Genomic DNA, 27562 nt, shown 5'->3' with positions numbered 1-27562 from the left:
GTCCCCCACTACGGCGTGCCTCGTAATCAGAAAATGGTTTTGGCACGTAAAACCCCATAATTTAATTTCTAACTTATTATTTCCCTTTAGTGCCCCTTTAAACAAATATCGGGAATACAATTCTTTCACTTCGAATTCTAAAAATACAGCCTGTGCCGTTGCTTCAGACTCGTCCTTCCCTTTTGTGTGTAGGTGTTCAGCCAAGTATTTCGCCTAATTCCTTTGATACTGTGCACTACCGAAAATGCGGTACATTCTAGTTGGCGCTGCACCTCCGCCAGCCAACGACGTTTCCATAGCACAAAAAGTGCGACTGAGGAGGCTAACGGAGCAAACAGACAGCGTTCCCTTGGCTGACTTGCGCCAGCTCGAACTCCGAAGGCGTGTTTGGTCATGCAGTGTTTCCTGTTGTGGCCTCCTAAAGGCACGCATGGATGCAACCATACTCAGTCATGCGTCTTGCATAAACACCCACACAAACTGCTAAGCTCGAAAGTGGCGTGATAGCTTAGTGGCTACCAAATGCTCATTGCTGGAGCTGCTGGTGGACATAATATATAAGTTCTAACTATATGACGGCCTACATTTACCAGCAACGTTCTGATTTAATCGCCAGGTTTGGCCATTTTCGAGCTGACAGTGCAGTTCGTGCATACAATGCGCCCTAACGATCGTGTTTGCAAAGTATTAGACGGCTACGCGCCGCGAAAAGAGCGGCAATTTCAAACCAAACGCCGCGCGCCCTTCTCGTAGCAGGAGTCAGGCTCCCAGTAGGAGAGTCGACGTCAGTCACACAAGTGCGCCTACGTAAATGGCAGTGCTGTAATGTCACTCACCAGGACACGTGTCTTCGAGAATTATTTTAGCAACATCAGTTATTTGTTTGATCTTTTCCTTCAATCAACGATCTAAAGTTTAGCGAAATAAATTAAGCCCACGAACCGTATGTCTACGAGTTTGTTTCGCTCCGTACCGCAGAAAGAATGCCGTGGTTCCGTTTCGTCTGCTTGTCCCCGCGTCATGCAGTTGCATGCGCAGAGTAAAAAAAAACTATCTGCCGTTTTCTACAGGGTTGCAACACGCGATCGTGCTCTTGGATCCGCTTGCGTATGACTCAGTGCTCGTGACTGTTAAACTGACTTATAACGTGTTCTCGTTCCCTGTGTTGCGCGAAACGAGACAAACGTAACAGCTCGCCCGCGAGACCGTCGCCGGAACTGCGCCACGCGGCAAGAACTCCAGAGAGAGAGAAAAGGAAGGAGAAAGCGGGGCCCGCGACGTTTTCTTCACGCGATCCTCCAGCTCCGGTATGAGCGAACGCATGGAAGGAATTTTGCTTGCGGAGGCTCGAAGGGGCAAGTGGACAGTGTCTTTGTTGGCGGTGAAGCCCGCCTCCTGAAGTCATGGTTCGCATCACTTGAAATACGTCTATCTCTGCTTTTAATGAAATAATTGAAAAAAAATCTTGCTCTAGAACAAGAACTCGGGGGCATGGAACAACTTCCAGTGTATAAATAAAATTTGCTATGTGGCCTGGTGAGGAGCCCTTTCAGCACAAAATGTACCATTTGCTGAGCCCAGAATACAAAAAATGCAAAATGCGTTTACCGAGGACTCCATGCTCTCCCAAGTAGGCATATAACGTCTTCAGAAGTTATTGCCAGACAAGAATCAATAATTCATTCTGATGCGTTGATCGAACTGCAAACGTCTAAAAAGCGTACACAATCGATTATCTATTAGCAGCACGGGAACAATCCACGACTCAATTTCTTTTTTTTTTCTTTTTGAAAATGCCTGTTAGTTCTCCTGAGATCCAATCTATGAATTTGTTCTGAATAACTTCTCCTCCATGAATATAAGCATGGTTTTCTCGCTTGAACCCTATAGTAATGACACATGTCCTTTATTATAGATAGACCAAGAACCCGGCTCATTCAAGCAGACGTCTATGATTTTTTTTTTCTTATATCGACAAGGGACCCTTGTTACTCACGCGCAAATAGAGCGAGACAGAAGAAGAAGAAGAAGAAGAAGTAAGCACGGCGTCTCCAACGGAGCCGCTTCGGGATTCGTCCTCTCTTGAATCGTCTGGACCGCAACTCGCTTCCGTCGCGCTACTTGGTCGCCCTATACCGTCGCGCCTTTCTCTATGTGGAGCACGCGAGAGCGCCCCACGCGGCCCACCGATTGCGTCTTCGAGGAGCGGACCCCGAGTGCCCGCCACTTCCTCTTCGTGGCGTGCATGTCCACCGTGAGCGGCGTCCTCGCGTGCGCGGTGCCGCTGGCCGTGTACCGGTCGCTGCATCGGTGCGAGGACCCCGAGCGCGTGTCCCTGTACGCCGACGTGCGCCGATCGGTGGACCCGAGCGTGAGCCCGTGCGACGACTTCCACCGGCACGTGTGCGGCCGCTGGAAGCGCCTCAGGTCGCCCGTCCAGCTGTACGAGCAGCGCGTACGCACCGTGCTCCGCAACGTACTTCTCCTGCACCACTCGGGCAGCCGACAGCTCACGGCCAAGGACAAGGCGTACCGGCTGTTCTTCAGGTACGTAACCGCTGCTGACGCACGCGTCGGCTCGGTGTGGCGCGGTCCTGACGCACGACTGAATCACGGGTTCATGGACTGAAGGATCATCACGGCAACGTCACCGTTCGCGGTCCGATAATTAGTTGTTTTCGTAGCGTAAAGCTACACTACGCGGGTTGGAGCCGAGCTTCGCGTGCTTCTGCGCCTGCCATACTGCGCATGCGTGAGAGCCACGTGACGTCATGAGACGCGTAGCTGCGTCGCCCTCGCTGCCGCCTACTGCGGCCCATTCCAGAGGTGTGACGTCGCAGTCTCCGCAGACGCGCCGGAGCCGTGTACGCCCGCTGCTGCATTTAAGGCCTAAATATAGTCTGACGTAGCGTGAACGCGCGCACACGTTACGTCACGTTGGCGAGAACAACAGCACCTATAGTTTGACCCATGGTTCGACGCACTGGCGCCGCCAACGTAACCACACGCGGCCAACCAGGCCAACGCGCTCCGACGCCCACGGCGTCTAATGACGCTCGCCCGCGCGCCGATAACGTCGGACAACGTGCCTTTACGATTGCGGCGCCGCGCCGCACTGCGCATGCGCGAGGCGGGCGCACCGTGCGTATGAATGCGCGGGAGAGAGGTTGATGCAGCGCGCTCGACACGGAGCTTAAGGAAAGTCGAGCCGCTGCCAGTCGGTGCAAAAGACTAGAAAATTAACCAAACATAACCGTACCTTTACCCTACATATATCCTGGCATAGCTGAGCTATGCCACTGCCAATTTTTTTGTTGTCTCCGTACGTTCATTGGTACGCAAATAAAATCGGATTCCGCATAACTACGGTACCATTTTAATAAGAAACGTTAGATTCAGTTAGCATAAGGCCAATTTAAGAATATGAGGAAAACTGAAATTCAAACACTTTTTATAGAGCTGAAACTAAAAAAATATAAAGAAAAGGATCAAGCCCCTTTGTAATCCTTATCCTTAGCGCCCAGTTTCAGCGTAGAGGTTAATCTATCTATCTATCTATCTATCTATCTATCTATCTATCTATCTATCTATCTATCTATCTATCTATCTATCTATCTATCTATCTATCTATCTATCTATCTATCTATCTATCTATCTATCTATTAAATTATATTATATATATTATATTCAAAAACTGCAGCTGAACCTTACGTGGAGCAGTTTACTGAAGCGCTCTGGTTAATTCTGAACAGGAATTTGTTTGGCAGGCAACCGCTTCCAATGACCACTCTTAAACTAACACATAGAGCTTAGAAAGGAACCAAACATGAGACTCGACAACGCATATACTTTAAAAACAATAACTTTGATTAAATGCACACTTTTTTTTCCATTTCATAGGTAAGCGGCGCTATTCGTATCTCTAACGTTAACGCCCGAACGGGAACGAACGTTTGAGGTTTTGGTCATTTTTGCCTAAGTCTGAAGGAAGCATCGATGTTAACATGCGCAGGGGCAGTATACTACTAACTTACGCACTGTATACAAGTCGCAGTATACGAGTTGTCAAATGAGTTACACCCGGCGCCACAGATAGCTTGCTCGTGTAAATTTACCCGCCGCGATGGCGTTCTTCTGCTGAACGCGCGAAGTTCGCACGTGGCGCGTGCGTGAATACATTGTTACCAAGCACTGTCAGAGACGAAGCTCAAGCCAGTACAGAAAATGACGACGCTCGCTGATGAGGCGCGGTCTGTCTTCCATCTTGTATGACAGTGAACGCGTTGTGAATACCCTGTAAACACATGGTTACGGGGATGCTGGGAGTATAGAAAGACTGCATTTACAATACATACACAAGCAGAGTCAGTGTAGTTAAAAATGGCTGACCATCAACATCATGCAGCAGCCAGCGTCTCGCGATCTTCTCCTTTCTCTCTCTTTCATCCTTCCGTAAAAGAACCCCCGGGTGCTGAAGCGCAGTCTCGGCGAATGGTAGGGGAAGAACTGCGAGCGAAGTATGGCTTCAGTAGCGAAACGTGCACGACGTCAACAGGCGTCGGCCTTGAGGATGGATCAAACTGTAACGGCGAAATCTCGTAATTGACGTCGTCAACTTGACGTAGGACTTCATGAGGCCCTGTGTAGCGAGAGAGAAGCTTCTGGGACACGCCAACCCCACGACATGGTGACCAAAGGAGCACCCAAGCACCTGCGACTATAACTTAACATCGCGGTGGCACCGGTCGTAACGCTCTTTTTGCATATGCTGCGACGCTAATAAACGAGATTGGGCGAGTTCACGCGCCATGTGAGCGCGATCGGTGACTTCATGAGCGTACTCAGTTGCCACACGTGGCACAGAAAGGAGGTTGGTGTCAAACGGCAATGTGGGGTCGCGACCATACACAAGATAAAAGGGTGAATATCCTGCGGTGTCACGTCGGGACGAGTTATACGCGAATGTCACATAGGCTAGCGTGGCGTCCCAGTCGCAGTGATCTTTGGAGACGTACATCGACAGCATCTCTGTGAGTGTTCGGTTGCGACGTTCCGTAAGACCGTTCGTTTGTGGATAGTAGGCGGTGGACAGATTGTGCTCAGTGGTAAAAGAGCGGAGGAGCTCGTCGACAACTCGAGACAAGAACGAGCGGCCGCGGTCTGTAAGTAACTGTGGAGGCACACCATGGTGGAGAATAACGTCATGAAGGAGAAAATCGGCGACGTAGATTGCGCAACTAGTCGGCAACGCCTTTGTTATCGCGTAGCGTCTCGCGTAATCAGTAGCGACGGTGATCCACTTATCCCTTCTAGTCGTCGTCGGAAAAGCGCGAAGCAGGTCAAGGTCTACGCGAAAGAATAGGTTTGTTCGATTCAGAAAAAGGTGCACGGCACCTCAAACGAAAAACTGCAGGGGGTGCCGGGCTGCACCCACTCGCTGCAAGGTTCAAGGGTGCAGTTCACCACGGCGGCACCCTGCCTTGCACCCCGTTCAATCGAGCACGGGGGTACAAGGTGCACTGCTGCGCCTCGGGGAATCGAGTGGCTAGGTGCAGTGCACCGTGAATAGGTGCAGAAGGTGCAGAGAAACTTGGCTGAATCGAATAGGCCTAATAGTTCAGGGGGAACTTCAGTTGGATGGAGTCGTCCGACAGGTGGCAGGGAAGGTTTCTTCCGGCTGACACAATTTGCAAGTTGCGACACAACGACGCACAGAGCGGCACAGACCCGGCCAGAAGAACCGGTGTCGTACGTGGTCGTATGTACGCAAAACTCTAAGTTGTACCGCCGTCGGTGTATCGTGAAGTTGTTCGAGAGCGACGGATCGCAGATGACGGGGAAGGACAAAGAGCAATTCAGGGCCGTCAGAGTTGATGCTGCGAAGGTAGAGGATGCCATCGAGCAGCCCGAACATGCGGCACGTGCCGTCGGTGCCGCCAAATTGCACTCCGGCGATGATGGACTGTAAGGATTCGTCTCGCATCTCGGTCATGTCAGTAAAAGCCATCACGCAGGTCACCGGATCATGCGCAGCAGGATCAGGAGGATCCACGGGGTGACGAGAGAAGCAGTCCGCGTTCTTGTGGAGGCATCCAGACTTGTAATTGACAATATATGAAAATTCCTGGAGCCGCAAAGCACAGCGACCAAGCCTTCCTGTCGGGTCCCAGAGGGAAGACAGCCAGAGGAGTGCGTGGTGGTCTGTAACTACCGAAAACGTGCGGCCGTACATATATGGCCGGAACTTGGCGACAGCCTAAACTAAAGCCAAGCACTCCCGCTCCGTGGTGGAGTAATTTCTCTCGGCAGGTGACAGCAGGTGGCTGGCGTTAGCTAAGACGCACTCGGTACTATTCTGTTGTTGGGCGAGAACAGCGCCGATGCCATGGCCGCTTGCGTCAGTGTGGACGTCGGTCGGTGCAGATGGATCAAAGTGGGCAAGTATGGGAGGGGTGGTCAGAAACCCGATGAGAGCGGCGAACGCGTGAGCCTGCTCCAGGCCAATGAGAATGGCGTGTTCGTCATCAGAAGATCTGTCAAAGGCCGAGCAATGTCGGCGAAGTTTTTGACGAAACGGCGAAAGTACGAACACAGGCCGACGAAGCAGCGCACGTCAAAAGCAGAACGTGGCACACAGAAACTGCAAACGGCGCGACCATTTTCCGGATCTGGTTGTACACCGGATGCGTCAACGAGGTGTGCCAACACGGTAATCCGACGGCACCCGAATTGACACTTCGTGGAGTTAGTTGGAGGCTGGCTTTTCGGAAGACCGTAAGAATGGCAGCGAGTCGGGTAAGTTGGCTGCCGAACTTGGAAGAAAAAACAATAGTGTCATCAAGGTAACAAAGACAGTTGATCCACCTGTAGTCTCGCAGAAGAGAGTCCATCATACGTTCAAATGTCGCAGGAGCATTGCATAGGCCAAAGGGCGTGGCTTTGGACTGATATAAACCATCCGGTGTGATAAAGGCCGTCTTCTCGCGGTCCATTTCATCAACTGAAATCTACCAGTAGCCGGATCGAAGATCGATGGACGAGAAGTATTTAGCTCCGTGCAAGCAGTCTAAGGCGTTATCGATGCGTAGTAGTGGGTAGACGTCTTTTCACGTGATCTTGTTTAAGAGGCGATAATCGACGCAAAAACGCGAGGCAGCATCGTTTTTTTTTTTTTTCAGAAGCACGACGAGCGAAGCCCAAGGGCTGGCTGATGGTTCGATGACCTCTTTGCGGAGCATTTCGTCCATTTCTCATTCGATGACTCTACGTTTAGCGTGCGATACACGATAGGGACGCCGACAAATATGATTCGTGTCTCCAGTGTTTACATGGTGGTGAACAACAGATGTTTGGCCTACTACAGGCCTGTCGTCTAAATCAAAGATGTCACTGTGCGATTTGAACAGGAGACGTATGTCAATAGCCTGCGCAGAGGTGAGGTCAGCTGCAATGATTTTCGCTAAGTCATCCGCTAAGGTACCAGAAAGAGCGTAGGTTAGGGCATGTTGGTATTCCATAACTGAGGTTTTTTAGCGCACGAAAAGGGATGAAAGACGGGAAGAAAAGGGACGAAAGACGGAGAACAGGTGTCCACGTCTTGCCACTGTCTTTCGTCCCTTTTCGTGCGCTAAAGAACCTCAGTTAAGGTACCAGAGCTGTAAGCTGCAATTGGCGCTAATAAATCACTCTCGGCATGCAGACTCTCAATGTCAAATTCAGAACTAGTAGAAATGCTGGCCAAGAACATTCCGGCCGGAATCACTTCTTGGCACAGGCTGAAATTCAGAAGCGGTGAAATCGCGTCGTTATTAATAACCGTGGCCAGCGTAGGCGGAACATTAACGTTCTGGTTCAAAAGCACGTCAACGATGGGGCGAAGCATATATTCACCATCAGGAACTTGTAGCTTGGCGGCCAAGCGACGTAAGTAATTGCCTCGGGTGACAGACGCACATCGTGGAGCGAGCACAAGTGCGGTGGGGCGGTGCTCGAAGCATCGGCTAGTTGAAGCAGTTCTAACTGAAGAATGCCGGTTGCGCAGTCGATGAGAGCAGAATGATTGGATGCAAAGTCCAATCCAAGGATAACGGCGTGAGCGCAGTTGTCGATTACAGCAAAGAGAACAGAAGTAGGGCGGCCGGCTATACTTAAACGCGAAGTACACATTCCAAGAACAACCTGTAGCCGTTCTGCTACACGAAGCATTCGGGTAGCTGCTGGGGCGAGGACCTTCTTTAAATGTCTGCGTAGGCTAGCATACATCACAGATACGTAGGCTCCAGTGTCGACGAGTGCTTGGACAGGTACGCCGTCTGTTTTAACATCAATGACACTTCTCTTTGAGGGGACAGACAGAGGATTTGCTGCAGTAGCAGGCAATGCAGCACCACCTCCGTGGGCTGCATTTCTTAGTTTTCCGAAAGGGTGCGGCCAAAGGCCACATGGGACGAAAGGCGACGTGGCTGCGGCGAACGGGAAGATGGGCAACGTGTTTGCGGTGAACGAGACTGGTGTCCGCGCGGCGATGGTGAGCGACTGTACCACGTGTTTCTAGCAGAGTTGTTGGCGCAGTTAGACTCGGCGGTGGGCGAAAAATTGCGGACATTTATATCAAAACGGCTCAGGCTGGTCAGCGTGCGAGGTGTTGAGGGCCACGAGTTGCGACAGTATAGGGCGACATGGCCAATGTGGCGATAGGTGAAACATATTGGCTAGTCGTCCGCAGTTCTCCACTCAGTCGGGTTGCGATAACGCGGAGAGAAGCGTCGGGGTGGAGCGAAAATAGTAAACGGGCGTTAGTTGGCTGTGGGGATGGCGACAGCACGGACAGAATGTAGGCCAATGTTTTCACCTTCCTGCGAACGATGGCTTGTACGAGGAGAAATTAAAATGTGCTAGCATCAGGGTTAGGCGAACAGAAAGCTGCGGGCGCCATCGCATCCAGTTCACGCCGAACGATTCGCACCACGCCCTCTGATGGCGACGCAAGGTCCTGGGTGAGTTGATCTTCAGACGTCGACGTTGCGGCAGTATTGGGAAGTCTGGCGAATGGTTGCATGACGCGGCGGCTTTTGGCCTGCTCGAATTGTCGGCACTCTTTAATGATAGCATTAACTGTAGAGCAACTTTTGCACATGAGCAGATTAAAGACGTCGTCAGCAATGCCCTTAAGCACGTGCCCGATTTAGTCAGCTTCTGTCATGTCGTGATCAGCTTTACGACAAAGTGCCAGCAGGTCCTGCATGTACGGAACGTAGGACTCCGTGGAGGATTGGGCACAGGAGGCCAGTTCCTGCCTTGCGGCAATTTTACGGCCGGCTGTTTTGCCAAACAACTCTGTGAACTCTTTGCATTGGTCCCAGCTGGTTAGCTCCTCTTCGTGGTTTACATACCACATCTTTGCCGTGCCTCTTAGGTAGAACAACAGGTTAGCTAGCATAAGCGTAGGGTCCCATCTCACCCGCTAACCCTTTCGTATACATAGCCACCCACTACTCAATGTCGGCGCCATCGGTCCCGCAGAAAGTTCCAGGATCCTTGGGCTGTGCATCCACAACCGATGGGGACAGGATGTAGCTTGCGACGACGGTGATGTTGGAGGCAGCAACAACGTTGATCCCTTGTGCTCACCGTTATTCATGGTGGGGATGGTGATGCGACGTCCAGTGCGGAGCTGCGTTTACAGCCGAGGTACCTAGCACCTCCCGCCAATATATTACGGAGATCTTGGGAGTATAGAAAGGTTGCATTTACAATATATATACAAGGAGAGTCAGTGTAGTTAAATATGGCTGACCAGCAACAACACGCAGCAGCCAGCGTCTCGCGATCTTCTTCTTCTTCCTCTCTCTTCTTTGATGATTCCGTAACAATATTTTAAACCCATCTTCTCCCCATAGCATTTTGTTGGAGGTGGGGAGTATACGTTTGTATGGTGCAAAATATTTTTCTTCGATAGACCGTCACTTCGAGTAATGGCAGATTGCAGTTGACGACATGGACCATGAAAAGACCACTTTTATTGCACCTGATGGCCTCTATGAGTTTAAAGTGATGCCGCTCGGGTTATGTAATGCCCCGGCTACATTTGAACCTTAGATGGACGCCCTCCTTCACGGCTTTAAGTGGTCAATTTTCATGTGTATCGAGCGTCTTTCGACAACTGTTTCTGTTTTCCGAAAGGCAGGGCTTCAGCTCAATTCATCAAAACGTGACTTCGGCAGCCGGCAGCTTACTGTACTCGTACACCTCGCCGGTTCTTCCGGCGTCCGCCCTGATCCCGAGAAAGTTCGTGCCGTCAAGAATTTCCCCGTGCCGACCTGTATCAACGACTTTCGAAGCTATGTGGGCCTCTGCTCACACGTCCGCCGGTTCGTACACTATTTCGCGAACGTTGCACGTCCTCTCACACAAGTTCTCAAAAAGGACGCGGCTTTTGTCTGGAGTCCGGAACAAGCTACTGCGTTCACTGAGCTTGCCGTGCGGCTCACTTCACCACCAGTTCTCAGCCATTTTGACGGGACCGAACCACCGGAAGTTGATGATGTGTGGTGTTTTATGGCGCAAGGGCCAGGTATGGCCAAAGAGCGCCATGACAAAGGTAATGTTAACGGTGCATTGTGAATGGTGTAGACAATGAATAACCAACGGAAGTTCGCACCAATGACAGCGATTATGGAATCGGCATTGTTTTGGCACAGCGCCAGCAAGGTTGCCACCGCGTTATTGCGTACGCTATCCGTCTTATGCACCAAGAGGAGATCAATTACTCCATCACTGAATGTGAGTGCCTTGCCCTCGTTTCGGCAGTCTGCAAATTTCACCCCTACTTGTACGACAGGCCATTCACAGTTATCACAGGCGATCATGCCTTGTGCTGGCTTCCATCCCTAAAGGATCCTACTGGACGTCTCACTCGGTGTGCTCTACGACTCCAAGAGTACTCATACACAGTTGTGCATAAGAGCAGCCGATCGCATGACGACCCTCATTATTTGCCGCGCCATCAGCTAGACCCACCGGAGCTTCCCGACAGCTGCGAGTATACCTGCGCGCTGTCGCTTACTGCGTTTCAGAACATCGTAGATGAGCAATGCCCTGACCCCTACTTGCGAGACGTCTTTCTCCTGCTTACTTCTTAGAAACGTTCCCCTTGTCTGCTCATGATTGTGCTACAAGATGGCGTCTTGTACCGTTACAACATGCTGTACACCTTGATGATCCTGAACTGCTATTTGTCATTCCCACACAAATGCGTCAAACTGTCCTCGCACAGCTACACGATGATCCTACCGCAGGTCACATCGGAGTTTCTAGGAGGCATGACCGCGTTCGGCATCGATTCCTTTGGCGCGGTATTTACCGTTCCGTCTGCCGTTACGTCGCTTCCTGTGAACAGTGCCAGCACCACAAGAGCCCAGCATTACTCCCAGCTGGCCGCCTTCAACCCCTTGACGTACCATCGAAGCCATTCTTTAGGGTTGGTGTTGGCCTTATTGGCCCTTTTCCGCTATCTGCCTGCTGAAATAAGTGGATAGCAGTCAGTATCGACTACACGACCCGGTACGTGATCACTCGGACTCTTCCAACCAGACATGCAACCGACGTCACCAACTTACTTCTCGAAGACGTCATACTTCCTCACAGCGCTCCTCGAAAGCTCCTCACAGACCATGGCCGCTATTTCATATCAAAGGTTGTCCAGGACCTCTTGCGCTCCTGCGGTACAAAACACAAGTTGACGACGGCGTGCCACCCTCAGACCAACGGCCTCATAGAGCGTGTTAATATAACTATTGAAGACATGCTTGCTGTGTATGTTTCTGCCGACCACCATCACTGAGACTCCGCTCGGCCCTTCGTAACATTTGCCTATAATTCTTCCCGACATGACTCTGCAGGTTTTTCTCCGTTTTATCTATTGTACAAAAGGAACCCCACGCTGCCATTTGACAAGCTCCGTCCTGCCGCTCTTTACACGTCGCCAGAATACACCTGTGACGCCATCTTCAGAGCTGTATAGAGGCACGCCACGTTCCCCTTTTGCGTGTTACCGCTTCGCAGGAAAAGCAACGGTGTGTCTATGATGCCCGCCGCCGCGATGCCCGCTTCAACCCTGGTGATATGGTCCTTCTTTGGACACAACCACGGCGAGGTGGCCTTTACGAAAAGTTGATTTCGCCTTACTCTGCGCCCGTACCGTGTCTTGCGCCAAGTGAACGACGTCACATTTGAAATCACACCTCTCGATTCCATTATGTCTCGGCGTTTCACCGATGTCGCCCATGTCATCCTCCTCAAGCGATATCACTCGTACTATCTAGCAAGCAACAGGACCGCGCCTTCGCCGCCGGGGCTCATCTTGCCAAGCGCTGCCAGAGACGAAGCTGAGACCAGTACAGAAGACGATTTTCGCTGATGTCGCACTGACTGTCTTCCATTTTAACGCATTCAATAAACACATTTTCACCCCTCTTCTCCCCGTAACAGTATAATACATGGATTTGATTCCGCCTAGCACCGGGGAAAATTTTAACCTTTTTTTTTTGTCATTCAAGAGCGGTACATACCTATAGAGGCGCGTAAAATAGGCTCATTGAATGGCGGCACATACCCACTGGCACATAGCCAGTGACCCAAATTCGCGTGAAAAGCATTCGTTGTAGAGCGGCACGTACCCAATGGTACACACCAACTGACCCAAGCTGGTCCAACAGTTGTTTTCGAGCCCTGTTTCCTCAGCACAGCCGCCCGATGCTCTGCACATTAGACCGTGAACTATCCAGTCACTTAAGTTGTCGTAGGTCGGAGAAAATATGGTTGGATACGAACACAGATGGATACTGGAAAGTGCGTGAAGTAATCTAATAATGCCAATGACATTAAAATGAGCGTCAGAAAGCCCGTCATTCTCTTAGCGATTCATTAGGTCAACTCGCTCATGTTAGGTTACCACTCCTGTCCGTGATCAGCTGTTACTTTTTAAATGCGAAGGATTTTCTTGCCTGGTCAGAGCAAAGGTGAAAACCGAGGGCTTCCGATCGAGGCCACAGAATTTGTCGCCGATGCGCGCGACCACCATGGCAAGACGTTCATTTGAGGGATCGCCAGCCGTTTTTGCGCTAGCGCGTGTAATTAAGAGCGGGCGCGAGAGAGAAAATCTGGGTGCTTTTGCTCCTTGAATATATGACTCTGCTTAGGCAGTGCGGAGGAGGTTTCTTAGCGCATATATTATGCGTTTGTCCTCTAGGCATGCCGGCATTGCGGAGTGGGGCCTAGTTTACGCTCCGACGCTGGCTGCATGCGCGGTGAGGCACCGGGCACGGACGCCCCATTTGGTGGTCGCTGTGTCTGAAGGTATGTCAGATAAGCTTTGTCGCACCTGCAGCGCTGGTTTTCAGTCAGTCATGCCGGATCAAACCTTCCTTGCTTCTTACGACGCTCTACCTTAAAAAAAAAATCGCTGATCTTTCCGGGGGAGTAGTAGGAGCCGTGGTAGAGTCCCGGACTCCTCTCCTGGTGCAGTATCTTGTCTCTTGGCAGGCTTTTCGTATGCTGCTGTCCGCGGCTTTTCAGGGGCGCTTATGAGTGGTCCCCTTTGAGTGAAATAAACGCACAGCGCCTTAGCAACCATGATTGAACTGCACTACCTGACGTCACGCCGTGAGGATTATTGGTTTTGCTTCTCGCCCACGTTAGGTTATGCTAGCTTAGGTTTAGGTTACCTTATGTTAGAGTGGCGTGACGTATTCTCACAGTGGTTACACCACGTGGATTATTGTCTTTTCGTCTCGGCCACGTTTTCTTAGGTCAACGTTAGGTTAGGTTAACGTTAGGTTAGGCTAGGTTAGCGTAAGATGCTTTGAGGTAGCGCGACGTATTCTCATAGCGGTTGCAGGGGCGTCGAACGTCACCGGTGGCCTTTCAGCCACTTGCGTTCAAACGCGGTTGCTAAGGCGCTCTGACTTCTAGATATTCAATACATATGGTCCGGCCTCTACTACGGTCCTTACTGCTCCCACGGAAAAATCTGCGATGTTATTTCCAAAGTACATCGCCGTAAGGCGTGAGAAAGCTATGGTCCGGCACGATGCAAGGATTGATGGATGATATGAGCGTCCCCTTTGGAACGGAGCGGTGGGTTGCGCCCCCAAGTTCTTACAACGACTGACTTCGCACGAGCGCCGCAGCTGCGAGACAGTCTGTCCGTCACAGCGGCCGCTAAATGGGGCGTCAGTACCCGCTGCTTCACCTATTTCACCGCGCCGGCAGCCAGCGTCCGAGCGTAAAGAAAGTCGATCCCACTCCGCAATGCCGGCATGATTAGGGACAAACGCGTACTTAGCGCGCTAACTAACCTCCTCTATAGTGCCTAGGCAGAGTCATATATTCAAGGAGCAAAAGCCCCCAGATTTTCTCTCTAGCGCCCGTTCTGAGCCGCGCCAGTGCACGAACGTCGCGCGATCCCTCGAATGAACGTCTCGCACCGCCATGCGCGCGCCCGCTGGCTCGGTCCCTCATTGCTCCACACGCTTGCTCGCGCGCCGCTACGGGCTTGGCGCCAGCTCTCCTTGCTCCCCTCGCCGGAGCATGTGAGCGCGACACCAACAGACGTGCCTCGATAGCTCGAGCTACGCTATGTTTGCGCGTAGGCCTCTACGTTGCACATGAAATGGACCGTCGAAAGTATCAAGTGGGAGACGAGCGTAAGAGCACAAAGGCTCTGCAGTGACTACAGAGGTACGCGATGCGCACGGATGTGGAGAGGCAGGAGGCGAACGGACGGGCAGACGAGATACGCGCGGCCGTGCAGCGCGAGCAACAAAAGAATTTCGACGCGTGGCCGAGAAACAGCGTCACACCAAGCGAACGACCGCCGAACATGCCGCCGAGACCAAGCGAAGCCGATTGGGTGGACCACCACTTACGGCCCGCACATTTGGCGGTCCTCGAGCGAGCGCTACCCCGGGAGGACGTGAGTTCGCTAGGGCTTCGCACCCCGTACAGGGGAGGAATGCTTCGCATTGCCCTCGATAATCATCGAGCATGGTTTCTCTCCTAACTTTTCTACGGCTCGCACCTCTTCAAATGCTTGTGCGAGCAGACAACACGAGGTCAGGACGCTCAGAGCCATGCGTTTAAAAGAACGTGTCAAGTAGCACGTATCTGGCGGTGCAGACAAGCAGAAAGGCGTCACTTATCTCCTTCATACTTCTATCACTATTTGGAGCGCATAATAAGCATATTACCACAGACCGTGGGCACTTTATAGGGCGTCCCAACCAAAGTTAGCCAAGCTGTTCAACGGAAAAGAGGATTTAAAAAACACAGTGCAAGATACAATTTTAAGACTTATGGTGCTGGGTCATCAGACCTATGTCAACCAAACGCTGTAGCTTGTATAATTCTATCTTGCACCGTGTTTTTGAGTTCGACTGACGTTAGCTTGGAAACACGTCATAAGGCTTATTGCGCTCCTTAGAGAAGACGTGCAATTTAGGCGTCACATTGGGGAAGTTTCTGTGGCTGTGATTTCGCAGCAGTTTTCCTGAGAATTCTTACAGAAGAACGTTATTTGGACAGTTCCTCACAGTCTCCGTTGATCACAACCTTCTCTGTCATTATTGGTTTAGAGCAGGTTCAAATCCTATCACTGCCGTTGTCGCCGACAATTTCGTAGCTACCCGATGTGGTTGCAAGTTTCACTTGAAATGTGTTCAAATCTCGCGCTCATTCTGCTCTGTTTCTCTGGCTCCAGGCTCACGTTAGCGTTAACCACTTCCCAATGGCTGCAGCTGACTGCATCTTTGACAAACGCAAATGCAATCCTCTCATTCCTGCTACATGCCAGTGAAATTTGTCCTTCTTTTCCAGGTGTGTCAGCTCCAAGGCATCTGAGAACTCGCTACGTTCCTTTCTTCGTCGACTGAGGCTAGCCTGGCCCGCGAAATTGGACGTGGTTTCGAGACTGGACATCTTGGACACAATAATCGGCTCGTCACTGGACTACAGTGTGCCGGCGCTGTGGACCTTCACCGTTGGCCGCCACTCGGCCCTGCCGCATCAGAGCACCATCTACGTGTACCTGGACCCCTCGGTGCTTGAGTGGATGGCGCATTTGCGCCGCCTGGCGAGTAGACGCAGATTGCGCGTGTACCTGCGTCGCTGCGCCGAGATTATTGGCGGGACAGGTCAGTCGTACCAGGAGATGATTCAGCTCGTGCTCCGAGCGCACGTGGTAGCATCGAGAGCCGTGCGCACTCTGTCCGACATTCCGGACCCCTTGTACGTTAACTTCTCCGACGTGGACATGCGCGTCGCTGTGAACCGCCACCTGCCGGACAGCTCGCAACTCTGGCCCCAAGACACCATGCTGGTCATTCACGTGCAGCTCTTCAGGCGTTTTTTGGAGACCTTCACGGAGAGCGCGGAGGTCAGGACCTGGGCGCAGCTCTATGTTGGTGCATACCTAGTATGGTACCTGTCGCCATTCACGTCTCACTACCTGACAGATCACCTGATGATGGACCTGAGTGACGCGCGCGAAACGGAAGCGTATGTAACCGCCCGCTGCTTCGAGGCCTTCTTCAGAGTCATGCCCCTGGCAGTTTTGAAGTCAATCCAAGACGAGTTGCCAAAAAGCGAGAAGGAAGCCTTGTTCGAGGTGTTCGGGGAAGTTCGCAATGCGCTGTACGATGCTACCAGACTCGCAAATGCGACCATCGCCGAGCAGATGCGTCTCGTCATGAGCAGCTTGTCCCTGACCGCGTTCAACATGACCCTGACGTGGGAGATGATCGAGATGGTCTACGATTATGTGCCGAAGCTCGAGGGCTCCTTCTTCGACATGTATGTTGCGGTGGCCACGGCCGCTGCGGCCAAGTTCAAGAAATCTCTGCACCAGACGGACAATGACGTTCACCACCTCCCCTTGATCACACACAGACCGCTCTATAGCCTGCTGGTGCTCAGAGAAGTACGCATTCCAACGTATCTCAGGTACCCGCCCGCTTTCCACAGCAGCTTTCCGGCGCCGCTGAAGATGGCAACATTGGGAAATGAAATAGCTTTCAATCTTGGACTCATGTTATACTATATCTACTACAGAACAACCACCTACGAGAGTAGGCCATTCGACACTATCCCGTACCCTAACAAACTGCTTTTCGAACATGTCCTAGGTTTCTTGAAACCGGCCCTCGATAAAATTGGCCTCAAAAGCTCCCAGCACGTTCACCTGCTGGTTGGTTCGTATGGACTGGACAGCATCCAGAGGTCGCGCTTCTTTGGAAGCGACGACAGCCTGGATACCTCCGGAGAGGCTCACTCTTTGACGCCAACGGTCGGCACAGAACAGGACTTTGGCCTCCGCCCCGTACACAGCATGAAAGATCTCAGCACATGGGAGCTGCACCGGCTCTTCTACATGGTCGCCTGCTTCATACACTGCCGCAACCTGAGCTCTTTTCTGCTGCAGAAGGCCATCTGCAACGTCGCGCTTCCAATCACTGCCAGATTCTCACGCGTCTTCAAGTGCGTGATAGGCGATAGCATGTTTTCCAACGTCACTTGGGAAGGGACAGATACAGGCGCTGAAGAGGCGGTTCAATCCGAAAAGCCGCACCTAATATAGTAATAGCTTCGTTAGCATTTTTTTAACGTTGGTCTACAGACACTGTGAAGGCACGCCAGCCTCATCCCGATTTAGGTGTCACGCGCGGCGGTTTGGGCACATGAAACTTCCGGCGGAGTTTGGCGACCACGGGAGCGCCGCTGAGCCGACATAGCTCTGTGTAAACAGGCTGCTATTTGAAGTGAACTCTCAATCGACAGTTACTTCGACACAAAGACGTGCTGTTATATGGTAAAGTAACGAATCAATTGTGTCCGGATTTGTGACAACCACAGGCTTCATTCATAGACCCGAACAACCGCAGACGAACAGCGACGCTTACTTGCTGCTTTAGTGTCAATTTGTATGTACTTGTACTGTATTTGTACTGTACTGTATTTGTATCTGTACTTGTACTGTATTTGTACTGTATTTGTACTGATTTTATGTACTGCACTTGTATGTGCAGTGCGACCGCGTTTTAACTTCATAAGCGTTCAGTGGTGGCGATGTAACGCATTATTATGTAACCGCTACTATGTCGGCCGTTCAAATTTTTCTTTCTTTCTTCAAAGTTTCATGTCCCTCAGCCTGCAGGGTATGCTGAAAATGTCCTCGTGTTGCATTTTGCTACACACGTTACACTTGAGCTTGCTTTACGTCTCGTAATTCTGGCTTGCTTTAACCCACCGCGCTGTAGATCAGTGGTCTGGTGCTGAAGGTGAGGTCGGGGGTTCGATTTGCGACCACGGCGGACGCATTTTATTGGGAGTGAAATACAACAAAATAAAACGCTCGTGTACATAGATTTAGGTGTACGTTAGAGAAGCATTTTATTGGGAGTGAAATGCAACACAAAAAAACACGCTCTTGTACGTAGATATAGGTGCACGTTAGAGAACCCCAGGTCGTTCAAAATAATCCGGAGCCCTCTACTACAGCATGTCTCTTAGACCCAGGGTGTATGATATGGGACGTTAAACCATATGCATCAAAACCGGACTTCCAGAAACACAGCTACTCAGCGACTATACCAGGTGTTTCTGCATAGAGCTTTAGTAATTTTCGAAAATCGCCTGCTGTAGATATCGCAATTTTAGTCCTTGAACTGGTGTATTCGAAGAGGCGAACATCACTTCCAAGAGAAATCAAAATGCGCAATCTACTACATAATAAAATACCGCTATGTAAGTTTTCAACTAATTCCACTACGTCATATATTGCAGTTCGCAAACAGTAGCTCGCTAGAGTGCAAGACATATCTAGTTCAAAAGAATTCCGTGGATTGCATCATTTTCAAGATATGCACCACGAAAATTGCTGTAGATGTGCACGGTCGTTCCATTGACTTTTTTAAAAAAATGTTTTATGCCCTGAAGTACTTGACCACCAATGCATTTCTTCGCAAAGTTCGGAAATTATCTCGAAACTGGTGTCATCCTGACAATTCGTTCCAATTGGATCCACCTTGCGAACTCCCTGGCTACAATTTGTTAATTGCAATATGTGCTGTAAAGTAATTAGGTAAAATTTAATTTGTGTAATTTTGTTAGTAGAATATGTATTTCGATTTCTCATCCAAATAATATGTCCGCATGTTCGGGCAATCCAGCTCAAGGATTATAATTGTGCTGTCTGCCACAGATGATCTTCTTCGCAGAAACACCCGGTATATAGTGCAGCAGCAGCTAGAACAAACGACACACTCAAGTTCTAAGGAGCATACATAGTACAGCACACAAGCCAGCTTACATAAACTTCTCGTCAAGCTTGTGCCCGTACTATCGCGCTCAGTATAAACTATAACGCGCGAGCGCGTGGAAGAACGTTCTCTCGAGTTGGATATATGCGCCGATGGGGGTCCGTATTCGCGGTCTAAAGGCGGAGGGTTCAGCTGAACTTGTTTCATGCCTAGTTTCTCCCCTTCCCCAGTGTTATGCACAGGATTTTGGTCTCACGAAAACCATAAGGAAACACGGTGGCCACCACCTGTGTGATCTGTGTGTCAGTGATCGTTCTACGCACTTCAGCCGCTAAAATATTGCAGAAATATTGCACATATAAGCCAGCGAGTTTGCAGTGACGTTTATTTCCTTTGTATATTATTCGCAAAATACCGTACAAGGCCCCTACATGCAGCGCTGAGTAAGGGCGGGTAGGGTGGCACAGAACAAAGTACACACATAAAAGTGGCCAACTCGCCGCAATGGCAACGTCGAAAAAACACCTGCCAAGTGCACAGCCTAAAAATCGCAGAAACATATTACCGATAAACAACCGTGTGTAAGTACAATAAAAACAACTGAACAAGTTAGTAAACAAATATGATACAGTGCAAGACGAAGTGAAAAGAAATGAATATGGTTGCGAGGGTTATCAAGGGAAAGGTGAGTTGAGCGAGTGCCAGAATTTTTCATGGTCAGCTTCCCCAGCTATGATATCGCAATATCCAATGTATTATATATTGTAATTGCATGCAGAAGAAGGAAAGGGCAAATGCAGGCACTGTGTGGTGATGCAGATACCTGTGTAACGACGCATCCAGGGGCGAAAGACTGGACAAAATTCCGAGGCGACCGGAGATTAGAAGCACGAATATCAAGGTCGTCGCAAAGGGTCCTCACCGCTCGGTTAACATCATTTTCGTGAAGATTTTCGGGAAGATTTTTGTCCTTAAGCTTCGGGGAGAGGGAGAAAGCAGCCAAAAGGCGCGATGTATGAAACAATAACAGTGGGACCCTCTCCCTTTAGACGGCGCCTCACCAGGTATGGCCATATTTAGATGACAAGCGCGCTACGTGCTACTACGCGCTACTACTATTAGCGCGCTAATACAATGCGCGCTAAAGATCGTGTCTACTAAGTATTACATCTCTACATGCAGTGGAAGGAGCTTAAAAAATTTCAAACCAAACGCCATTTGCCCTTCTCGTCGTGGGCACCACGCTCCCAGCCGGAGAGTCAACGTTAATCGCACAAGTGCGCCTACGTACAAGGTAGTGCTGTAACGTCTCTCACAGTGAAGTTCGATAATTATTCAAGGCAGCATCATTTATTTGTTTAATCTGTTGCAACAATTGACAAATTAAATTTTAGAGAGAAAATAAAACATACAAACCCATCACCTGCGTGTTTTTCTTTGACTTCGTACCATAGCAAGAGGTACTCCCGTTTCGTCTGATTGTTCCCACGCCGTACAGTCGCGCGCGCTGAGAACCAAACTATCTTATTTTCTACCGTGTTCCAGCGTCACGATCATGCTCTTTCGTCCCCTCGCGCCTGCTTCAGTGCTCGTCATTGTGGTACTGATGTATACGGCTAATCCGGTGTTCCCGTGCTGAGCGCGCAAAATCGTGCGCCTTCCGAAATAAGGCAAACGCAACAGCTCACGCGCGAGACCGTCGCCGGAAGGGAGCCACTCGGCAATAACGTGAAAGCGAGAGAGAGAGAAAGAAAAGAAAGGCGGGGCCCGTGACGTATTCGTCATCCGATCCTCCGCCTCCGCCATGGGAGAACGCAGGGAAGGAATTTCGCTTGCGGAGGATAGACGGGGCAAGTGGAGAGAGTGTCTATATTGGCGATGACGCTCGCCTCCTGAAATCATGGGTTTCCGGCACTTGAAATATTTTCATCTCTGCTATTACGGAGAGAGAGAGAGAGAGAGCGAGAGAGAGAGAGAGATAAAAGGGCAGGAAAGACAGGGAGGTTAGCCAATGTAAATACCGGCTGGCTACCCTGTGCTGGGGAAAGGGGTAAAGGGAATAAAAAGAGAAGGAAGAGAGAAAAAAAACTAGAAAAATGCACACAGTAACGCCATGTTAGTTAGTAGCTAACTTGAAGACATCCCTACAGTAGAACACTCCTTAGAGGGCGCGTAACAACTTTCAGCGTATAACCAGAGTTTACTATGTGACCTGGTCTTAATCTCTTTAAATCGGGAACACGGCGCTAATCGGCGCCTCTATCCAACCTGCGAGAGCGCTTGGCAATGCACTCGCTCGTTGTAGCTCCTACTGAGCGCGATAGACGTAGCTGCGCAGAGCAGGTGAACGCTGACATAAAAAAAAAACGATTAAGGCATAACCTACAATATATTAGCAATGACAAGAATGCACGATCATCAAGTCGAAAACTAAGAAAAGGCAGCACACTCGATGCCCAATACTGCTATAAGCATCTGTTGGCGCTAACATTAGGCGTATTAGCTATTTCACTTTCAGCATACCTTCGACATACCCATTGTTGATGATCCTGTTATACGGGAGCAAGCACCTTCTATCGTACGGGACTGCTCTGGTCTTATTCATGCTACGTGAAAATTTTAGTGCCAGAGCAAGGCACAGCTAGTAACTAATAGATACAAAACATAAACGCTGCAGCTGCGTAAAAATTAGCAGGCAGGGCTGTGGGAGCAACGCGAGTTGTGCCGGTCGTGTAAATATATCACTGCGCGCATCTCGCGGTGAAATTGTTTAGGTTTGCAAGGCCTTTCGTGGAATAACTTCTGATAATGGTTGAAGATGTAGACAGCATGAACAAACGCGATCGTGAACACTTTTATCAGTTCAGGAACACGACGAATGAAGTTACGATATGTGACACAGTGAACTAAATTCTGAGAACAATTTATTTCGGGCAACCAGCTACTTAAACACATCAGCATCCACACATGACGCGCAAGCTTGCATAACGCTCTTTGTAACTGTGCAAAGTGGGAACTTCTCTCTTCCTTCTTCTCTTTCAATCCCCTTTCCCCCTTCCTCAGTGCAGGATAGCTTACCGGGCTGCCAGCCTGGTTAACCTCCCTACCTCTTCCTTGTGGCTTCTCTCTCTCTCTCTTTCTTTCTCTCTCATTGAATATATAACGGCGTAGCAGCTAGCGTTGGTATATCATTTTGTTTTGATTATGTTATGTCTTTCTTTTTTCTTTTTCTGCAAATGCAGCCACTGTGGTGCTGAAGCCACTCCAGAAGCGTCGTTACACAGACAACACTCCGCGCATTTCGTGTACTAGACAGGATTAGGTCAGCGGCGTCATATAAAGTTATATTCGTACGTTAGGACTGTTGCAGCTAACGTAATGCTGAGTCAAGTGTTTTTTTTCTTTTTCATGTGTGCGGCTTATCATACACAGATCACTCTTTTGTTGCTCGCTAGTGCAGGTGGTGTGAAATGTCTCCCCAGCTTCTACAGTGCTCTCTTCTTTAAAATGCACTACAGGTGGCACTCCTCTAGCCAGCTGCGCATGCGACCGTTACACGTCGACGATACGTGTGACATCGGTTGGCATGGAGGCACACTCACAGATGACGCAACGGTCCCGTATATACCAGGCGACAGGCAGGAAAGCACGCGTGGCTGGCGTGCAAGCGCGAGGAGTCATTCTGGAGGTCAGTGGTGCAGGCGCAGAGGTAGTCAAGTCAACAGGCACTGCCTGAAAAGCGTGGCCCGAGAGTCTTCTCATATAGTCTGCACACACATGCACTCGCTGTTCGACGACAGTCGTCGGTTTTAGAGGCATCCTCAGGCGTACCATCGGCCGGGAGAGGGCACAATCGCAGTGATGAACACTTTGATCAGCTTAGGAACACGACGAATGAAGATCCGAAATGCGAGACAGAGCACTAACTTCTGACAAGACTTTATTTCGGGAGAACCGTTACTTGTACACATGAGCTGCCGCAGCTGACATGCGTGCTTGCATAATGTTCTTTTTACTGCGAAGCTGTATATCACTCTGATCTTGGGATTTTTTCGTATCCGTCGACACAACAGTTGACAGGAAACCCTTCCCCGAATTAAAGCGAGAATTGCCTCTCTCCATTGAAATTACGCATGGAAGACACACCGTAGCATTCGTTTCAATAAGGAAAGGCACAAAATGTCGCGATCCACCCGGGGTCGCGAACAAGGGAGGGCTCGAGGCACCCTCCGTTAGGCGGACGCTCCGCAGCGTGGTGGTGCAGAACGATGACTGACCGCCGAGCAGCCGTGCCCGTCGGCGTTTATTGCGGTGCGGTCACCAATGTTGCCTGCCGAGCTTAGCAGGCCACCGAGCCTGGCGGCGAACTAACACTATGTCTGCGGGGGCGTCCCATGCTTGCTACACAAAACAAGTGCAAAACCACATGATAGATGATAAGGCGCGTTTGAACAATGCGAAGCACGTAGCGTCCACCGCATGCGTTTCCTGGTAAAGATTACGCTTGCAGAAAATTCAGTTGCCGGGTAGCGGCAACTGTAGCAAACGAAGCAGGGAGTGACGCCACTACACTTTCATATGCAAAAGAGAGCTCGCCTAGGCACTGATTTCATTTGTGTTCTGTTAGCCCAATGGAAAGGCCACGCATAGTTAGGATTCCTGAAGAGCAACGTAGATACGGTGAGCATCGACGGGAACAGCAACGTCAATAAGGACAATGGCGTCGTGATCATGCCTGGCAGGATGCAGTGGCTCTTCCCCAAAGCAAGCCGCGCACTACAGTGTTTACCACAACGACAATAAATAAGTTATCGATATAGCTTCAAAGAAATAAAGTTTTGGTACCGTGCATCTGATTGTCTTAATGTCAATCGTTTCATGTAGTGCATTGCTCAATCGTTCAAGACTACGCCACATTGGTCTATTAGATCAGGTGATACTACAGCTTGGCTGGCGAACCATCTTCACAGCGTGGATTGGAGCCCAATTTCTTTAATTCTTCATCGCGTTCTTGCACCACAATACTCCTGCTTAAAACACACACACAAACAAACAAACAAACAAACAAACAAACCGACGAGAAAAGGCGCGCAGTCGTTTGGCCCCCCGCAAGTGCAGGCTAGCCTCTCAAACAGTTGGAACGAACTCGTTCATATCTGTGCGAAGGATGTCACCGGCAACGTGTATGTGATTCGCGACAGTGACTATATACGGTGCATGTGAACAACAACTTCAGGATTCGTTTCGTAAAAAACTTCCGTAACTGGTTTGCATGCTCCTGTATGCTTGACGCACCTTTGCGGAAGAGGCCTAATATGCCTAAGAAGACCGTATCAATGCTGAGTTGATTGTACTATACAAGCACTGGGAAGAAGTTCTCAGAGTCATACATGCTTAAAATTTCAAGTTTTACTGCGCTAACCGCGCGCATGCTCCTTTTGACAGAGGTACAACGAGCGCTAAAAAAAGAAATAGAGAAAAGAAAATACCTAGCGCATCTGCTTTTACAGCAAGCAGAGACATTCGAAGAAGTTAAAACTGCGTAGAAGCTGCCGACCATTTCAATGGCAGCTCGGTATTGTCAGGCGCACTGAGTTGCCCGCCAAAAGTTTTACAAAAAACCTTTTCATTATGCCGATTGCCCGAGAGTAAATTTCTCTGCACTTATTTCTTTGCGGATGTTATCTCTCCTCTTCTTTCTTTTTGTACTTTAATGACCCACTGCAAGTCGAATCCCTGAGCCCAGAATCATCGCTATATATAACGGTTGTACGTCGTCAGACAATGAGCATCGCCCATTAGAGACGGCGGAACGACCCCTTTCAAACGCCCGTTCTGCGGTTGATTGAAATTTCCTCACATCGGGATAAGGAGATAAAGGACCCCGCAAAGTACGCACTCGACCCGTCGGAGTATCGCCCGCTCACGATGAAATAAACGCTTAGACAAAGCGCTCGAGCAAAGGGTAGTTCAAAGCGAGAAGACAAAAAAATAAGAAGTAAGAACTTTGAGCGCCGAGCAACCACCCAGAGCCTCGCTTTTTCCCTAGTGAATGAGACACGAGTGCCCCCTACAGTGCGCGCCTGATTTCTCTGGAATCCTCTGCTAGGCGAATGCTGCGGCGCCTGGCGACGGGAAATGGCAATGAAAGAAGAGGGCAACGCCGAAAGCGCGCGAGCAAATTTACAAATTTCGTCGGCGAGCGCGCCAATGTTAAGGAGCCGTAGGCGAAGGCTCTTCTAGGAAATGAGTTCTGCTCTATAAGAAGATTACGGGTTTCCTTTCTCCGCGCCTCTTTTGTCTTGCGAGACCCTCGAAGGCCCTTTGTGGTTTTGGCACCAACTCGGTCCTCGTGCCGCAAGAGGGTGCCGGAAAAGAACTTTCCGGTTCATCGCTTGCCGTCGCTGTCGACCGGAAAATCGAGCAGTCAGAGCGGCACGAGCGAGTGACGGCCGGAAATCCTGAGCGTTGGCAAATGGACGGCGCGAACGTCGATTGGCCTAAGTATAGCAAAAAAAGGACAAGAAAAAGAAAGCGGTAGAACAATACCTTCAAGCCACCCTCGCAGGAAACGAGCAAGCTGCCCTTGCAAGTGATATCTTCTTGGAGAAGAGCTATCCTCGGGGCAAATTAGAGTCCATCAAATTGCGTTTTTTTATCGCGATAGCATTTATACGGGCGCTCGAGGTCCATTTACGCCTACTGCGCCGCTACCGCCGTTGTCATGCTGATCCGTTGTCGGTGGATGCGCGGTTTGCGCATGAGGGTCGGCCGCAAGAACGACGAACCCCAGGGGACTTGCCTCGGTGGCGGAGCCAGGGCTGCGTTTAGCCTTCCGCTGCGGGGCATGAGCGCTGTGCGCAGGCGCACTATAAACGCACCAACCTTCCCGCTAACTTGCTGCGTGCATGCGTGCTCTGTGTCTGATGTCGCGACGAATGCGTGGCATGACGCACTGGGTGCTCAACGCAATGAATACGTTTATTGCAAGACAAATATACATACATATATATGTGGAAAGGTCAAGGTGAACACGCGCTGCACTGGCACGTGGCATCTTCGGCGTGAGATACGATGCATCCTCCTTTGCGAGAAAAAACAACAAGGACGTATATTTCAGTTAATGTCGACCGAAGCATTCCAAAATTTGAATGCGCACAACACCTAACATAAAGGAAAAGTCACGGTATTTGTACACCATATTTATCATACGTCAGACGTTTCGGTGGTCTTCGCTGTCTGAGTAACCGTCTTGGCAAAGTTGTCGCGTCGTCTGGAGGGGGTCAATGGGCGCTTGGCGGTGCATTATGCTCCGTGGGTCCGACCGGAGATGCCACTGCGGCCACGGTATCTTCATCAGTTGTGTCATCATGGCTGTCTTCGTAGTCCCGAAAGCGAAAGCGCTCCTTAGTTGGCGGCAATAGGTGCTGACGATTTCGTCGAAGCTGCTTCCTGCCCTCGGTCAGTATGTCGTATGATCTCTAGGAAGCTGAGTATGCTGAAAGGCTTGAGCTTTTGTTTTCCAGGCAGAGTTCTTGACCCTGACCGTGTCTCCAGGTGCGAGTGGTGGCAGTGACCTTCGTGCGTAGCTCTTCTGACGACGTTTCGTCAGGAGGCAGCCAGGATTACCTTGCACGTCTGGTAGCACTGTGCGTAGCCTTCTGCCTTGCAGTATTTCGGCAGGCACCGGGCCGGCCTCCAGTACTGGTGTTCTGTGAGCAAGGAAATCAAGCCAAAAGTTGTGCCTAGCTTCAGTGGTTTTCTTCAAAATATGTTTAACCACCTGCACGCCCTTTTCCGCAAGCCCGTTAGAGCGTGGAAACCAGGAACTGGACGTAACGTGGTGATAGTCACATGCTCGCACGAACGACGCGAATTCTCGACTTGACAACTGTGGCCCTTTAGCGCAGCAAACTTCTACCGGTATACCACAGCGGGCGAAAATTGCACTTCCAGCTTCTGAAACAGCCCTTGCCGACGTGTCTTGTAATTGTTCTTCTTCCGGAAAGTTTGAAAGTGCATTATAGGCGCTCAACTACGACTTTCCGGCATACTCAAGAATGTCACTTCCAACTGACAGTCCTGTCGCGGACTATGAAGTCCGGGACAGGACGCATCTTCAGTGATTCTTGCGGCTGGCTATATGCGTACTTTTTGCAGATACTACATGCCTGGTCAAATTCCTCAATGTGGGCATTTAGGACGGGCCAACAAAAACCAACCTTCTTGCTCTCGCTTTAGCTTTGTTG

The 27562-nt window shown here is 50.3% G+C and overlaps 1 protein-coding gene across 1 annotated transcript; it reads left to right on the top strand.

The window, feature by feature from the left end:
- Positions 1-2050: 2050 nt before the first annotated feature.
- LOC142571103 (uncharacterized) lies at positions 2051-18021 on the top strand. Its single transcript, XM_075679393.1, has 2 exons — positions 2051-2547; positions 15874-18021. The coding sequence occupies exons 1-2, from the start codon at positions 2153-2155 to the stop codon at positions 17630-17632; spliced, it is 2154 nt and encodes a 717-aa protein (XP_075535508.1). The 5' UTR covers positions 2051-2152; the 3' UTR covers positions 17633-18021.
- The last annotated feature ends 9541 nt before the right edge of the window (positions 18022-27562 follow it).

The sequence above is a fragment of the Dermacentor variabilis genome, chromosome 2, assembly GCF_050947875.1.
Source record: "Dermacentor variabilis isolate Ectoservices chromosome 2, ASM5094787v1, whole genome shotgun sequence".
Classification (NCBI taxonomy): Eukaryota; Metazoa; Arthropoda; class Arachnida; order Ixodida; family Ixodidae; genus Dermacentor; species Dermacentor variabilis.
The sequence above is the reverse complement of the archived record's forward strand: the minus strand, read 5'-3'. Positions and strand labels throughout refer to the sequence as shown.